Below are 18,223 nucleotides of genomic sequence, written 5' to 3'. Positions count from 1 at the left end.
CCCCCCAAAAGACACACACGCACTTGCACACTTTTCACTAGATGTGACCTCAGCCTAAGATTTCAACACTGACGAAAAATGTGAAAATAATTTCAAGAACAATATTTTCTTCCCTTGGTTTGAAGTATGTTGCTAACAATAGTTCCATACAGGAAACTTTAGCCTGTGCAGACACAACCCTGTCTTTACTTTATTATGTCAACAAAAGTGTGTGCAGACACACGCGCGTGTGTGTGTGTCTGCACACTCAAATAGGTGTCCATGTGCAATGACTGACTACAAATAACACCATTTCTCCTCACCCCTACTGCCCTCTTTCTTCCCTTCACTTTCTCTATTTCTCTTACATCACAGCACGCTGCCCTAGGCCAAACCTGCATTTCCCTTCATTCGCCCCTCTCCCTTTCTTTTTTTTACTCCCTTCCTTTTTTTATCCCCACTCCTCTCTCTTGCTTTTTAAACCTCCTTTTGTTGTAGAGGAGGGGGTAGTCCAAAACATGAAAGGCGGCGCAATGTAAATGCCCGGGATCTGTGTTGAAGCACACATGGTCGCTGTCATACTCGCCACCATTAGTCAGTTGTTGTTGTTCTCACGCTAATGTTTTCTCATGTTGATCAAACACTACTGTGAAGTGAACCAGCAGGACGGCGATCAAGTGCTGCGTGCCAAAGTTAAATATCGAGGAAAATAGGACAGCTTCTCCCACAATTAACAGACAGAGGACTGACAGTGATTTTATGCAATTAAAATATGTGACGGTTCCATGTAGGGGATTTGTTGACAAAGCATAAAATGAGAATGTTTCTGCCGGCACTGACACACGTGGCAGTTGCCAGCCAGTGTTGGTGAGATGAACTGGATCGGACACCCGTGTTTAATGATTATTACAGTAGTGGTAAAATGTTCTAGCAACTGGATTTTTTTAAAAATTAAATCCTGAAATTGTATATGCATTTACTAAAGTAGGTAAGCTGACATTAAAAAGGTAAATTGAAATGTCAATATGTAAATTTTAAAAATGCATTAGAAGCCGTCATGTCAAAATATTGCTCCTTTTCTTTACTTTCACTCCTTCTTTTGTATTTGCTGACTGTAGATGTCTGCTGCTTCTGCTAGTTTCTGGGCACTCAGAGGGATCCCCATAGCGATAGCCGCTGTGAGCCAGCGGGTGGAAGTGACACGCGCAGAGACAGGATATGACACGGGCAGTATGGGGGGATTTAGGTCAACCACTGTGTGTTTGCAACAGTCCCCACTGCAAGCCCTGTCAGCAATACTGTCTCTGTGTGACACAGTGGTCATCTCTCTCTGACTGAGATTTTTGTGTGTTTGTGTGTGTGCATGTTAAGTTGGTGTGTTTGTGTACACGGGGAAGAAAAACACACACTGTATTTGTTTTTTTTTAAAGCAAATACATATGCAACCTTGCCCATGAAACCTTCATAAACCCAGAAAAGTGGAGTGCTGCTAACAGAGAGTTGCACATTCACAAAGAGCAACACGCAGAGACTCACACACACACATAAACACATTTCGATCTAAGCCCAAAGGCTAAAGGACACATGCTCTGTCCACTGGTGTTTGCGGAGTGGGCAGTGTGCAGGACAGCCATGTTGTTTCTGGGTAAAGCCAGGCTTCAAGCCATACCCTCTCTTTGGCATTGATGGATGACTGGCTCACTGAGTCCAAGACTGTCTGAATGTGTGTGAAGGGAAGCAGGAACAGAGATAAAGAGAGGGACTGGGGTCACATGTGACAGCTGCAGACTCCCTTTTAATTTCTTTTCTCTGTCTTTGTCTTGTTTTTTTGTCTTCTGGTATTGTGAGCACTTTTTTTCTTAATCCTGTTTCTCCCACCCTCTGTTTAGATTTTGCTTTTTGGCAAGTCCTATATAGAAGTCGACAGGAATTGCAAAGCCAGCAAAGTCAGAGCCAGTGAGTTCATGTATGTTTTTCAAGTGGCCAACATTTCCTCCATATACGTCTGAGAGGCACCTGGTTGTCATGGACACACACACACATAACACACTAAACACACACAGCGCTCCTCTCCAGTTTGTGTGTGAATGGTTACCCGTCCTGTTGCTCCACTCTGTAAAACCAGCTTTAGTGCTAGATTCATGGCTCTCTTAATGGACACTGGGCTCTTGGGGAGGAGAGCAACAGGGAGTGTGTGTATGTGTGCGTGTATCCTTACATGCTTGTATTTTATGTGTGTGCCGTAATGGGGATTAAGTGACCCCGTGGTTGTTCTCAGTCTAAAGCTCCTTTTAAATTTCACACTGTTTTCTTAAGTTTTCCTCCATATGCGGCGCTGGATCCTGCTAATCCACCTCGTGTTATTAGGGGCTATATTTGCAGACCTGCATTTACTTAATGTGTATGTTTTTCAGTGGGTGTGTCTGTAAATAGCTGTGCATGCATTTGGAGACTGGCTCCTGGTAAATACTTATGTTAAGCTAAATTGAAATACAGGCCTCATAATTAATAACAAGAAAGCTACAGACAAACAATCTGATCACATTACTCCTGCATGACCTTACTTCAACCCTACTTGTCAGCTGTTTTCTATATTGTTTTTATATCTCCATGTTCATCGTAGTGTCACAGCTAACCCCAAGGTTAACACATCTTCTCTACAAACCCAGTGCGTAGGGCCTTTAGAGACAGTGTAATATAATCATTACACTGTCTCTAAAGAAGAAAACATTGGCCCCCACAACAAGCAACGCAGGTCTCGAAACTCAAAAAACACCTTTTGCTTTCCAAATGTAAGGAACATTAGAAAGCTAATATTAGCTATTTGTTTGCAAACTGCTGTAGTTAGGTGGTTGCAATGTTTTAGCTTTTCAGAGTTCTCTGAATGATGCACAATCCACTACAATACCAGATGCATGCTGTTTTAGCTTAACTTAAAGAAATAGAGTAGCCTAATAGTGACCTATGGATATTTGAATAATCAGTGACAAAATGCTTGCTGCACATGTAGCATACTGAGTGACAGCATCCCAGAGTTTTGCCCCTCTGCTTGGCTCACATTGTCTTAGCAGCATTATTCAGTTTGGACACCTGTGCATTTTTGTTTGTGGGTCTCTCATCTTGTTAGTAGTTCATGCCACCACACGGAGGTGCTTTGACTGTGTTTTCTGAAGGGTCTGCATTAACATTTCTGCTTGCCAGCAGTGATGTGCCTCTGTTGTTTTCCTCTTTAGTTTGGACATTTAAATGAAATACACATGTCGTCATCTGGCTGCAGGTTGTCATAGGTATATTTTGCTGGTTGATCTGTCTGAGCAGCATTAGGAAAAATGGTGCAAATAAGACAACGGTGCTTTGAACTGGCAAGTGGGCACATGCAGGGCAAGTATTGCTATGCATTAACTGTTTGTACTCATGTGAGTGTTTGTACTTGCTGAAAGCTGCGCAGACAATTAAGACAAATCCAGTCATTTTGCACAATATAAGGCTTACACATAGATAGTTGCAGTAGCCTTTTTTCCTTTTGGCACAGTCTAGAGCTTAGCTCAAAACCATACTTCCCAAGATAAACTGCACCAGTCCTGGTTCCCTGCAAGTGGTCTCAGATGCAGCTGAGATGACTGCAAGACTGATGGGATAAGAGAGAAAACAACATGATGATCCTAAATGCATCACTACTTTGTGAATATGTCTCTATTCCTACAAGGAAACATTATTTTAAGGCATCACAAGTACAAAAATAATATAATTGTAATTATTAAATAGTTTTGGGTTCTTTTTACCTTTTTTTTTCTGCAAATTTTTAATAAGACAATTTTTCTCAATGAACTTTAATATTTACCCAAACTTAACCTGTGCCACTACTCTGGGGATTAATGAAATTCACCCTTCATTAAGTACCGTCTGTGCTTATTTAGGGGCATTAGTCCATAAAAAAGTCATGTAAACACAACAAATAAAGCTGAGTCATATTTGAATTAGTCTTGTTTAAAACTGTTCCCATGCTGTAACTGTTTGTGTTGCAACTAGGCATTTTGCAACCAGCTCCGATAGTTTATTTAAACTAATCTGAAGCATCTAATCCAAGCATCTGACCCGAAAACGACACAGAGGAGGAGAGAAAGAGAAGGCGGGATGGAGATAGAGTATGGGGAAATGAGAAGGAGGTGATTTATGAGTTAAGTCATCAACCGAGGAGAACAAAAGGAAAAACTCATAACTGTAATTCCCTTGCACACCCACATGCAGTATACTCACACACATACACACATACAGTGCAGGTACAAGCACGGGAATGCCCTGCCACCCCCGGCTGTGCATAAGAGAATATGTGAGCTGTATAATAAAATAACTAATTACTTAAGAAGATGGTGATGTTCTGGGACATAGGATGGGATAATAAAGTTCTGCAGAAATAAATGTGTGGCTTGGCTTAGGCTGGGATAACTGTTACTGAATTTATGTGTGTGAAAATGTGCAATTATTATTTTGGATAATATTAAGCAAGAGTAATGTGTTAAAGTCACTTTTTTAAAAACAGCAAGTTTTGAGTAAACAAATAAAGAGTTAAAAAAGAGAGATTATTTTTTTACATTACATGGGTTAATGAGAGAGAGAAAGAGCGCGCGGGCACACCATCAGTGTGTATCTGAAGGATATATGGGCCATGCGTTAATTGTGGTGGAGCAGGAGACAATCAATGGTATCCATCCAGTGACAGCCTGATGATAAGCTACATGATTCTACCCGTCAAAGCTTGCTTTCTTTTACTGCGTCTAAATCACATTGATTGGCAGCTAAGAGGAATGTGTGGTTGCAGAGTTATTTTAAGTGGCTGTCAGATTTGAATATGCATGTAAACCTCTGTCGGCGTGCGCAGAAATACACCGCTGGATCCTGATGAATGTATGTGATGCTGAAATATCCAGCGGTGTAAAAATATGAGATGTGTGCAGGCCGCGTGTGCAAAATTCTCTCAGATTACTAATGTAATAGTATGTAAGTGAGTGTTGAGAACGCGGGGTGGATGTGTGCGCTGTATGTGCGTATTTGTGTGTTTCTGTGCGTCTCATATTACTAATATAATATCGGTAGTTGGCTCAGGAGATATGCATGTGTGAGTATGTGTGCCACAGATATTGAGAACTCCACATGAATTTAAATCAATGAGCTTGTGGAGTAACCTTTTGTATATCCAATCTGCATCTTTCCACTGCTCGTTATTAAATTATCCCCTAATTGGTCACGCAACAAAGGCAGCTGATGAAAAAGACAATTTCTTGCTTTTAATTGGGCATTTCACGTGTGCTTCGTGTACACCTGTGTGCAGCTGACTCGGCTCAGTATGTCTGTGTATGTGTGTGTGTGTCGCACGTAATGAGAATAGGACATTAGCAAGGGCTTGGCAGACGCCGTCGCAATCAGTTCCACTCTTTCTAGAGGAGGAGGGAGAGGGGTAGGAGAATTAATCCAGACATGAGCAATCTCAGAAGGAGAAATGGATCCAACAAAAAAGAAAGAAACAAAAAAAAACAATAAAACTCTGTCTCCTTAAATGACTTTAGTGCCTCCAACTCTGGCGTAACACGTGGCCAACATGCGTCTTGATCCACTGTGTCATGGGTGCATGCATATGTCAAACATGTGTGCTCTTGGTGTGAATCCAGCTCACATCCTGACGGTGTTCATGTTGGATTCCAACAAATTTTATTTCAAGTCGTGTTCTTTCCTTTGCCCAACTTTAGGCGTACCACCAGTGGTGTGTCACGCCAAAATAGCCCAGCTATTGTTGTACTGAGTGGAGCTGAATAGTGCAGCTCATTGTGTTGTGATGGGAGCCAGGGGAATGAACAGGCCATAACACACAGGCCCTATAGCACCCAGGGGTCGTGAAAAGGTGAAGCCCCGCTCCATTTTTTCTCTTCTCTGTTTCTCTTTTTCTTTTCTCTCTCTCCATCATTCCATCTCTCTCCGAGTTGTGTCTCTCTCTCTCTTATTTCATCCATCTTCCTTTCCCTCCTTTCTCTCCATCTCCATCTCCCTCACCCTAACCCCACGAACCCCCCCAGTCTTTCTCTCTGTCTGCTTATTAACGGTCACAGCAAGAGTGTCTGGTTTGCAGACCAGATCCCCTTGCTTTTTTTTTTTTTCCTGATTCTCTCACTCCTCCTTCCCTTCCATTCTCCCGCTCTCCATCGCTCCGTTCCCCTGGCTGCTATTATGAGAAGCATTTTATCCTTTGTTCCAGCCCCCATGGTGCATCTGGCCTCAGATATAGGGACGACAGGGACAGGAAACCGGCAAGAGTTTTTGAAAGGAGGAGGGGATTTGGTGGGTTAGACTGTAGATTTGTTGCTGTGAGGTGGGCTGCCAGTTTCCACCATACAGGGAAGGAGTGATAAGAAGGGAGCAAGCTGGAGAAGGAAACAGATACAAGAAAGAGAGGCATGGACACTGTTGTGTTTTTTTAGGAGTCACAATAATAACATCACCTGTAGGTCTAGTAGCAGCAGTAGGAGTAGGATTATTATTTCATTAATACATTGCCTGTTTAATCCTTAGAGTAAATAAATTATTTTTGCCATATTTCACATCAAGTTTGAAGTCCACATATGCCTTAAGCCCTATTGCGCAAGGAATGAATACCTGACTTTCAAAGAAGTGTACACCTATTGCTGAAAAATCCTCCTTTGTTGCATCAGTGTATGTTTAAAAGAGGTAGAAGCCATGTTGGAAAAGGAAAACAAAGAGACAGAAAAGAGTCAAAGAATAAAAATGGTGACAATAAGACAACTATGGATGACAAGAGGAGGGAGAGATCAACAGTGAGCTTGCACTGGCCTCCAGTTAACCTTGTAAAGGGTTTGGAGAGCAGAGGAGAGGAGAGCAAAGTTAAAGGAATGCTCAGGCCTCCTCAACCCTCCTCGCCCTCTCCCTTGCTCCTCCTCTCATATCTCCCCCAACAAAACAGGGCAGTGGGGGAGGAAGAGAGAGGGGGGGTGGTGGTGGTGATAAAACTCCAGACGTTCCCTCATTTGATGGTTCTCTGCCATGTCAGTGCATTCTTGCATTCCTCCCTACCTCCTTCTATTTCTTTCTACCCCTTGAAATTCCAAGGTTGTATACTTTATTGTAACAAATACAGAAAAAATGCCCCAAAGCTTCAAGTTCAAAGGTTGACAGAATCTCCGCAACTTTTTTTTCCCCAATGTAAAAAAAATTTCACTTCACAGGAAACTCTGCCTGCATCCCTGCCAAAGCGAACAGTTTTTCTAAAGCAGCTTGCAAAATATAATGGAGCAATTAGGCTGTTAATCATTTCATTTTTCTCTTGGTATCTGCCTTTGCCACCTTCTGTTTGTTTATTTCCCTACAGCGCTGTCCTTACAAGATAATGCAGGATACATATAAGGCGAGAGGCTTCCATTCACTAATTAACAGACGCAGCATCCTAGTGTCGTTTTGCTTCTGTTCCCCTGCTGTCCCTTCCCAAAGCTCTTAACTGCACTGTGTTCCAGCTTTAGAAGTGTAGCAGGACTATTGTTTCCTTAAAGTTCAGTGAATGCTCCCCTTTCAGAGATGAAATGGAAGAGTCCGGTGGGGTAACAGCAGGAACACATAAATCAAGTCAGAAGCCCCAAGAGTCCTCTGTCCTTTGGGTCACCGAGGGTCAAAGGTTCATTTCACAAGAGTTTAAGATGACCAAGGCCGGAGCGCCACCTATAAGTGTGTGTGTGGGTGCGAATGTATGTGAATAAATGTTAGGAGTGAGAGAGGGATTAAGAGTGTGTGAGTAAGTAACAGTGCTTGTGTGTACACAATAAATGGCCTACTTGCTTTTGTAGGATGTAATGAAGTATAAAAGATTTTAGTCTAAGACTACACACACACACACACACACACACACACACACACACACCTCCTGCTGTCACAGAGTAACAAATGGTCACCTGTCTTAACACAGTATCACCCAAAACAGTGCTTCTCACTGGTGGCAACATGACATGTTTCTGTCAGCAATACTTCCCACACTGCTACACGCGAAGCCAAGTGTGTTAAACAGTCAGCAATCTCAGCTCGTTGTGAGGTGGAACATCTCCAACAAGGCAAGATGGGTTAAAATGTTTCAGAGGCAGGGAAAAAAATCGTGGCCAAGCCTCGCCCCACAAAGACCCTAGTGTTCAGGCTGATGTCTGCGTATATGCCGAGGCTGTGCAAGTTTGTACAAGTTGTAGAGTTCTGCATTTTCAAAGACAGCTGCCTTGATTATTAAGGTTGTTAAGATGTGACTTTCGCTGTGCCTCTAGTGGGGCTTTACCAGGGATCAGAGATGCTTATGGGAGAGTAATTACTCCATATCATTATTATGGTTAGCTAAGAAAGAGAGGCTGATTTGGCAATATGTTTGTTTTCGTGCTGTGTGCCATGATTTCTAGGTATTAGTCAGCATTTTTGCCTGATCTTGTCTTGAAAAATACACTAACTTTGTTTCTGTCTTTGTCCCTTCTTCCTTTATTGCCCTTTTCCTCCCTACTCTTCATCTACTTCAGGTTCATTAATGCGAGGAGGAGAATAGTGCAGCCCATGATCGACCAGTCAAACCGTGCAGGCAAGTCTTCTATAGTTACTGTATTCAAGTCGCGCAGGCAAAAACCATCCACACTCCATGCACCCGGAGGCCCCTCATCTGGTAAATACAGGACTGATGCCCCGACCCTGGAATGTCCAAAAGATCCAGGGGCTCCCCCCCCCCCTCACTGTTGTGACTGAGCACTAAAATCAAAACCAAAATGTTACAACATTAACAGCAATCATTAATCAACTATGACATGGCATTTGGAGTGAAAGCTATTTATTAATTATAAAATATAAATTGGCTGAAAGCAAGTTAATGATGAGTGGATTTATTTTTCCTTTTATCATCCAAACAAAACTAGCTGTGTTCTTGGTAAGCCTTGCTCTTAACCAGTCCCCCCCACCCATCCCACCGCCAACTTTTTGTTTTTTTCCAGTGAGCCGAAGGAGTTGAGGAAGGGGGAAAAAAAACACTCGGCCCTTCGTCCCTGGCTCAAACCGAGAGACAACTACACCCCTTTCTTTTTTTGGGTGACCGTTGTTTGGCTTTTTGGCTCCAGACCTGTTTTTACCCACGCACACACACCCCTCTCGCTCCTCTCAACACCCTCCCTCTACCCTATTTGTGGCTGGTCCAGGCAGCGAGGGGAGTGAGTGAGCGGTTCCTCTGGTGCATGGCTTTTTTGGTTTGGGCTGCCGTAAACTTTATTACCTGTAATAGGGGTCAAAGGTCAGGGTGGCATTAGGGGCGCAGTAAAGTTCAAAGACATTCAGCGGGGCCGAGGTCTTGCTTTTGCTTGACTGACCCCCTAACAGGCTAAATCGAAGGTAAGTGGATTTCTATGAAACTGGGACAATAGAAGTGAGCAAAAAGTAGGAACCCTATCAGGTTTCACTTGTCATTCCTCCCTAGGCAGAGGCAATGTTTGGGTATTATTCAGCAAGAATGACTTTCTATTGTTCCAAAGGAAAACTGATTAGAGCGCTTTTTCGTTCTTTAAATGTATGTGCACAGTAACAATGCGCTGCAAACATTGCAGTGTTAAGTGTCAAAATTACTTAGAGAAGCATACAATTAGTTTGAGACCTTTGAGTCTAAACTGTTCAGTACTTTAGTATTAAAAATCACCGGCAGTATTTTTATGTCTTTTCTGGATTCCACAGTTCCTAACCACAAATGTTCTACCCCTTAAAACTTAGCCATTGGTTTGAGCTCAAAACTTTGACTTCTAAAATTCCAGTGAAGATACCAGTTTCCAAACACGCCAAATATATCAGTCTGAATTTTCCATAAATATATAACATAACATACTAGAAATTAAAGTTATTCCCATGTTATGAATGTAAACATCAAATGCACAAAAACAAACCTTTAGACGATCCCTGTGATACCCCCAGAGAGCAAAGTGCGGTAAAAAGACGAAACAACCGTATGTTATGGCCTAAAATTTAAGAGTAATTTTTATTTGCACTAGCCCAGTTGAGTCATGCTAATATGTTACACTGGTTCATAATTAGTCAGTCTATAAAAGCAGCTCCTCAACTCTTCCAGATGGTCTAAATCTAGTCTTGAAACAACAGTCCTTGCATATGTGCGCTAAACACCCAGTCCAATCCCTTTTAGAACATTTAGACGTATTAAAGTCTACCAGGGGCTTACAGTGAAGACTCAGTTGCAGAGACATGGAGTAGAATGACGTTGAAAGACAACAGCGGCTTCCCGTGCGTGCACCAGTCAACAGATGATCCCGCCTCGGCCACTGAGCCTTAATTAAAAGCACTAATTGACCACTCTGTTCCCTTCCTCCCTGTCTTCTCTTCCATCCACAGTAAGTCAAGGAGCTCCCTACAATCCAGATGGCCAGCCGATGGGGGGTTTCGTCATGGACGGCCAGCAGCACATGGGAATCAGACCACCTGGTAAGGCTTGCGCAGCGTGTCTGTCCCTTTCTTTCCTCTCTTGCTCTTCCCATCTTTCCTTTCTCAGCTCATCTTCTTGCCTTTGTCTTCTCGATTCTTATGTTACCAGCGTCATTCTTGACTTTTTTTGTCTCTGTTTGCTGTTTAGTATTTTAAGTTTATGCTGTGCAATGCTCCTACACCAGAATGAGGATACACGCACTACATACACAAACACACTGTTATCTAGCCCTCCCCGAATACACCAGAACAGGTGTGGTCAATCACATTACACAACCATCTCCTTCCTCACTCCTACTCCTTCTCACACAGTCCCTCTCTCTCACGCCATCAGGTTTAATCCCAGAGTTTGTCCTTAAGCTCCTCTCCTCCTCCTCTATCCCCTGTTTTCTGGGATTCTCCCAAGTCCCTAACCCTATCGCACCCTCCACTCAAAGTCAGCAGGTTTGGATAAACTGCCAGGCTACTTAACCACCCCTCACTCCTCCCCATCACCTTCACACACCTCACCACGGCAGATCCAGCATGTTGTCTGTCACAGTTAAACCATCATATTATTTCGCTCGGTGTCTGCAAACCATTTCCTAGTTACACTTGGATTAAATAAATAAAAAATTAACAACTTATCTCTGTTTCTTAGGACCAATGGGTGGAATGGGCATGAACATGGGCATGGAAGGTCAGTGGCACTACATGTAGCCCTACTCCAGTGCGACCAATCACAACACACAGGGGGATGTAAGTAATATGCTCACTTTGTCACACACACACAAACACACAGGCTTTCTTGCCCAAGACTTTTTTGGACTTGGAGTATATTATTAAAATACAGTTCACCACGAGGAAGTATGGAGGGTGCAATTTACAGTAAGATGTTCATCTTGTAGAAATATTCTCCCACAAGATAATTACAAAAATATAAGTATAATGGGAGTGTCTGTGAGATGTCAAAGGTCACTGTTTGGAAAATGGCTATTTTCCAAACTGATATATTTAGGCTTTTTTTTTTTTTTTTTTTTTTTAAGCAAATGGGTTTTTGTTACAAACAGACTCCTTTTCTTCCCAGGCTGATTTTTCTCTGTTACTCTCTGTCTAACTCTCCCACCCCTTGGTCTGGTGATAAGAGCCTTTGATCACAACCTTGTAACTCTTTGTGTATGTAATGCCTGTGCATGTGCGTGTAGCTGCTTCACTTTCTCACATATCCAAAAGCTACAAGACCTTTTTTTTTTATGTCAGGCAGGGGAGATAAGAGAAGAAGGTTTAAGGGGGGGAAAAAAGAATGAGAGAAAGGAAGGCAGGTGAAAAGCTGTCATGCAATATTCACTGATGATAATTACAAAAAATTCTATTCTATATGAACTGTTTTGTCCACATTTTTTTTTATTAAACATGGGGCAGAGAGGAGGAGAGAGGGGTGATGAGGAGGAAGGAAGGCAGGGATGGGTTGGGACAGGGAGTTGGTGGTGCGATGGGGTGGGGGAAATTGGGGGGCAGGTACGACGTTGCTATGGCAACAGACTGATTGGCAAAAATGTAAGCAGTTGTGGTGCAAGGAGAGGGAGAGAGAAAGAGAGCGAGAAGTGAGCGCCCCTTAAGTGTCATAAATCTGCCGGGTTGCTGTTGATGCATGAGCCACATTAATCTAAGATAGAGGACCCCCACACCACCCCGTGCCCCACCCACACCTTCCATTCTCTGGTCTTTTAGTTCGTTGTCACTCTCTTTGTGGTTTTTCTCACTGTCAATTTTGCCCCTCCATCTCTTTCACACAACACCTTTTTCTCTGTTTCTCTGTTTCTCTCTAATTCTCTTGCCCTCTCTCTCTCTTTCTTTCTCTTTCTCTCACCCCCCTCCCCCCCCAATCCCCCTTCTCTTTCCTTCCCTCTCTTTCCTTCCTTCTCTTTCCTTCCTTCTCTCTTTCGCCCCAGGGCCAAACAGACTCCCACATAATTCTGGATGTATACAGGCTTGGTGTTGTCACAGTGCACAGTGTGTATAAAGTGGCTATGGGTCCAATCGTAGTAAACATCATTGTTATATGTGTGTATGTGTACGAATTAGCCCGTTTGTACGCCATATGTGCGCATACCTGTGTGTGCCAGCCTTTCTGGCTACATGGATACTATACACAAACATTGTGAAATACATACATGTGCTGAATGTGGGTGTTTATAACTGTGTGCATGTATGTGCATGTGTGTGTATGGTAATAGGATTACTCCTGGCACAGGGAGGGGACACAAACTAGTGCAAAAATGGAGGAGGTAGCCAGCAGGGTATGGAGCTTAGCTGGGCCTAATTGACTAGATCCAAATTAAATATGCCATCACTAGAGGTGTGACCAATGGATTTGACTTATTCAGTTTACAAAAATAGAGACCATTAACCCTCCACACAACGCGTGTGCTTGTGTGTGCTATAGTGAAAATATATCACCCTTGTTTCTGTCACAAATGTCCACAACTGAAACAATAGCAGACATTCTTGCGTCAAATGGCATATTCCAGGTTTGAAAAGCTGGAAGACACTGTAATAGAAAGAGTATGCCTCAGAATGAGACATGTGTGTCTGTTTATGTGCAAGTGTGTAAACATCAGGGCTGGTTCGCTGTGTCCAAGCAGCCTCTTTCAAGCAGCTGCTAGCCTTCCCAGCAGACCTTGCTTTAAACAGCCTCAATTTGCCTGCTGAATCTCGTAATTGGGCCACCAGAGGAATCCTCCGCGAGACAGGCAAAGCACATAGAAGACGAGTAGACAGAGGAAGGAAAAAAAGAGGGAGAAAGAGGGAGGGGCGAATAAAGAGATGGCGAGAGAGAAAAGAGTAAATGAAAAGAGGGGAGGGGTAAAGGGAGGAAGGAAGGAATGAGGGAGGGAAGAAGAGAGTAGATGGGAGAGGGATGGTGACAGAAATATTTCTACTTTTCTTCACAAACGGAACGTTTCTTTACAGCTTCATCAGCTAGCCATTACTAGCTTCTAGCTTGTCTCTGTCAAATATTGCTATTTTCCTTTCTAGGTCAATTAAATGTAAGTGATGTGTTATATTCTTTCATGACCAATTAAATTAATAGGTTATTACATGGGGGGGCGGGGGGGAGGCGCGGTTATCTTATTTGATTAAGAGAGCACAGGTTCATTATATTTTATAAGCAATTTTCATTAGCAGAGTTGAGATTTTGTTTCCGCGGGGCTAAATTGAGCGGTTATTGTGCTGAGGAGTGCTGAGCGTTGATACAGAAGGTGTGCCTAGCAGTCACATTGCAATATTAGTTAAAACTAAAGCCAATTAGTCCTGCTTAGTGAAGAGCATTATGCTTTCCACCCAATGATGATTACAGAGCTTCTATCCCCTTGCGAAACAATACACCTGTCAGCAGAGATGAAGTCCAGCAACTGAAGCAGAAGTGAACTGAGCCTTTGATAGTGACAAGAGTGACTCTCAGATGACCCATACCCCCTTTCCCTTCTTCCTCCCCCTTGCTTTTTCTCTTCCACAAAATTAGCCAGGGGTAGCCCCAGAAAACTGTAATTTTTAGTTTCATGACAATTAATTATAGCACAGAGCGTATGGAATTTTTCTGGGCCTGCCCACTTGGAGCTTTTCCCAAAATGTCGGGCAGAATGCTTGAGTGAACGCTGTCTGTAACCCCTTTGCTGCCAGTCTTGGCTGGAGACCCTTTGTCCCAGGATTCATTGCTCCAATCATTAAGCACAAATTTGTTAACCTTCTACGCAGAGGTCAAGATCCCTTCCCTCATCCCATCAACTACCACAAACCTTCCCACTGTCACCCCCTCCACCCCACCCTAAACTTATTTTTCTGCTGGATGAACTTTTACTATAAATGAACACTGGGGGGAAAAAAGAGAAAAAAAAAACAGGTCCCAATGGGGATTTTGCGCCCCCTTGTATTGTCCATGTGAATGTGTGTCACTGTTGATTTGGCCCCTCTGGAATCCTTCTCAGAGGCTAAGAAATGAGGGTTCCAGCTCAATGTATTGATTGGCTTATTAACTGAAAAACCTTATTAGCAATGTGTGCTCTCTCTCAAGCACGCATACCATTTATTAGACCCTTGACATGTATTTACCACAGTAATGAGGACAACCTTGTTAACCAGGGGGAGAAACTGTAAGAAAGCCAAACAAACTAAGGGCGAGAATCAACAGATGAATGGATTGTAGTCCTGTGGTTATTAGACATACAGCATGCTTTCTGATTTCTACTACCCTTTTCCAAAAACTGCATCGTAGATATTTAATGTTAGGGAAATTTCATAGATCATTTCCTTAACACTGGCCTGTGCTGCTTTTAAAGTCGCATCCATAATAGTTTGATTTATGGTAGTGCCACAGGTTATGTTTCAAAATAGAAAGGTTACAGGCTGGATGCCACTGGCTGAATAACTCCTACCACCCCCTCCCTTGAAAACAAGGTAAATGAATCTAACACAGCTAACATAATAGCTCACCCTTCCCTTACGCAAGTGGCGCCTTTTCTCTTCAGGTGAAAAATGATGTATGAGGGGAATAACAATCGAGGGCCCTTGCGTTCACTTCTCTATTGTCCTACTCCCGCTGCACCTCCTTGTCCTGTTCCCTGCCTTCCTTTGTGTCATCTGTAGTGGTCCTCTCATTTGTGTGGTGAACACGTGGACAGGCCCGGGGCATACTCAGGTGACAGGCGACTGCGAGCCTCACCTCTCCTTTGGTTTTTGACTACAATGGCCGCAGATCCTCAATGGTGACTTTCCACTTGCAAAGATAGATTACTGCTTTTGTTGGCTTTAAAGAGAGGAATGCAGTGAGAGGTGCCGGTAAAGATGGTTTTCTTTACATAGTTTTTCTATTGTATGAGCAGGTTTGATGGTGTGCAGCAGGTTGCACCAGTTTAAGTTGTTTTGGTTAATATGTGACACAAACAAGTCTTGTCCAGGCATATTACACTTTAAAGCAAGATTAAACTGCATGCCATGTTAGTACTGACCTGAAATAGTCTTATGTAGTCATCATTAATCAAATGTTGACTGGCGAACAATCAAAAGGTAATTTTAAGTTTTCTCAGAGTCCAGTTAAAGAGATTATCCAGGAAATGCTAAGCACAGGCCTTGGTATCACTTCAAGTCGATCATGTGTGTTTGGTTTCTAAGTCCTCTCCTACTGTTAAAGAAGCATTACTGCTGGTGTAGGATTAACTCACTAAACCTTCCAATGCGCTCCCTCTCACTCATACAGCCACACAGTGTCAGTGAAGGCCACAGTTTGGTCTTTTTCTGACCCAGATTAACACTACTTTGAGTTTGCAGTAGTTGTGACATACTATACTGTTTCAGTGTTCACATACTATAAGTGTAACGTGAGAGCAAGTATTATGTGATCCAGTGTTGTATTAAATGAACAGTTAATGTCAATTTCATGTATTTTGTAGTTAAATATTTTCTGCCCATGTGGTGCAGGCAGTATGCTAACTCGCTCCAGTCTTAATATTTTTATGACCTGACTAACATTTCCTAATAAAGTGGAGTTTTTAAAAAAAACTTCATACAGAAGACATTTTTTAGTGGAAAACCATTAACCATTTTCATCTTCTCTTTCCATAGACGCGCAGGGCAAACCAGGGGATCTTGTGTCTCACAGAGGCCTATAGAGCTATGGAGGGGGACTTCCGGACTTCCTGATGGGGACAACAAATGGCAGTCCCTCTGTTCACCTCCAAGATCCAACACATTTTATTTGGCTGGTATCTGCAGCATGGGAACTTCCATGACTGCCAACAATCCTCGTCTATATATCTAGCAAAGGTGATACACAGAAAACCAAACTTCACTCCAGTCAGATGAACCCCTGTCCTGACAGACTCCTGCTTCTTCTCTGGAGGGCACCAGACCTCGCCCACCCTGCTGCTGCCCACCCAGTTAACATGGATTCCTCCATTAAAGTGATTGTGATTGCAAACGTACATGACCCACAAGACATGCTGGGCTATTTGCCTGTACCCTTGGTGAATGTGGCACCTGTTGATTTAGTCTTGACTCTTTGGCAAACAAAAGAGACTTCCTGTGAGGAGCACTCCACTCTTTGGGACGATGGAATTGGACCAAAGAGAAGCCAATGTCTGTATCTGATAAGACACTAACAAAGCAAAAGAGGTGCCCTTTAAATAATATAGTGGATTGAAACCTGGAAGGAGGGAAAGCAAGAGTAATGAAATTAAAAGTATAACTATATCAACCCCTAGTATGGGAAGCAAGTGGAGAAAGAAAATATACTGTATACTGTTGTAAAATTACGCTGGACTCTCACAAGAACTGGGAATTTAAGTATTGTAAATGCTATTGTATTGTTCTGCATATTATGTTGTTTCTAATAGATTTTTTTAAAAAAGGATGTGAACTTTTTTCTCTTTTTTTTCTCTTTTTTTCTGTTTCTTTTCCACACTGTGTGTGAGCGCCGTCTCTCCATCAAATTTGACCTCCTGTCCCCTCTCCCTACTCAATCACACTGCAGTTTTAAAAGCAAAAAGTAAATAAATGAACAATTCGATCAATCCGTCATTTCTTGAAGGGCCTTTATTTGGATTGCTTGGAGTACAATACTGACTGAGATCTTTTTTCCTCTGCATAGGACACACAGCCCTTTCATGGAACACACAGCAAAAGCTGGTGCAGCTAATTGTATTTATGTTACATTGTCTACACCTTGTCACTCCATATTTTTTAAAAATTAATATTATTTTCATATCAATTTATTATACCCTCCTCTACTGGTGAACTGTTTCTATTAGTATAAAAAAATTCTGATGATGTTTGGGGTAATCAAGCTCATTTAATATCCAACCTCAGTGAACTCGAGCTACACAAAATTTCTAGTAGCCAACATTTTGGACAAACAAGATTTTTAATCTGGTTGCCACTATGCTGTGTTTTTTTTTTTTTTTTGTTGGTTTGTTTTATAAAGAAACAGTGTAATTGTAAAGATGGGGAACAGACATGATACACAACTCCTGTTTATGCTCACAAACAATCTAAAAAAATCATTGTGGATGGGAAACTACAAGTGTGTGTCCCACAAACATGTTGTTTCCTGTTTTTCTCCATGTGTGTCTGTGATTGAGGGCTTCTGGAAGTCTATTTGCAGTGTTTTAGTGATGTTTATGTCACATGGTTGAACACTCGCATGGCCAATGGATTCTCTTCCCCTTTTCGTTTGATGCAGCCTGATAACAGGGAGAGGCAAAGGCTATGGGGAAACACCATTTATGCCACAGTCCATTCATTTTGATTTAACCAGATGATGTAATGCTGATCAACAGACAGGAGAGAATGTAAAAGTCACTGTGCGTGTCAGGATGCATGTGAGCGGTACCGTGCATGTATGAGAATGAGTGTGTGTGTGTGTGTGTGCTATCAATGCTTCCATTATCCATTGCTTCATACATGTATTATGCACATCTTTAAGATTCATTTGAAGACATGTTTCGTATGCTTTTCCTTTGAAGGGTGTATATGTACATCTGTGTTGTAAATAAATACTTTTTGTCAAATAACAGAATTCCTAACTATAGTCTCAAATTATCTTCCGATACACAGGTATGACACAGGGATAGCTCAGTAGGTAGAGTGGTGGCCCCATGATCGGAAGTTCGGGGGTTCGACTCCACTGAACGGCTACCCTGAGGTACCCCTGAGCAAGGTGCCGTCCCTACACACTGCTCCCCGGGCGCTGCATTGGTGGCTGCCCACTGCTTCA

At 42.5% G+C, this 18,223-nt stretch overlaps 1 protein-coding gene across 2 annotated transcripts in view; it reads left to right on the top strand.

The window, feature by feature from the left end:
• meis1b (Meis homeobox 1 b) overlaps positions 1-18,020 on the top strand; it is a 77,352-nt gene extending 59,332 nt beyond the window's left edge. The window contains exons 10-13 of one of the 2 annotated variants that reach the window (XM_005922421.3): positions 8,529-8,587; positions 10,384-10,473; positions 11,114-11,211; positions 16,075-18,020. In XM_005922421.3, the coding sequence (XP_005922483.1) occupies positions 8,529-8,587; positions 10,384-10,473; positions 11,114-11,172 (208 nt within the window). In that variant the 3' untranslated portion in view covers positions 11,173-11,211; positions 16,075-18,020. The remainder of the gene's footprint in view (positions 1-8,528; positions 8,588-10,383; positions 10,474-11,113; positions 11,212-16,074) is intronic. The other variant, XM_014333612.2, reaches the window with a different exon arrangement.
• Positions 18,021-18,223: the final 203 nt, after the last annotated feature.

This window comes from Haplochromis burtoni, unplaced genomic scaffold, assembly GCF_018398535.1.
Source record: "Haplochromis burtoni strain Fernald_Lab_line unplaced genomic scaffold, NCSU_Asbu1 Contig_57, whole genome shotgun sequence".
Classification (NCBI taxonomy): Eukaryota; Metazoa; Chordata; class Actinopteri; order Cichliformes; family Cichlidae; genus Haplochromis; species Haplochromis burtoni.
Note: the sequence above shows the minus strand (reverse complement) of the source record. Positions and strands in the feature narration are given on the sequence as shown.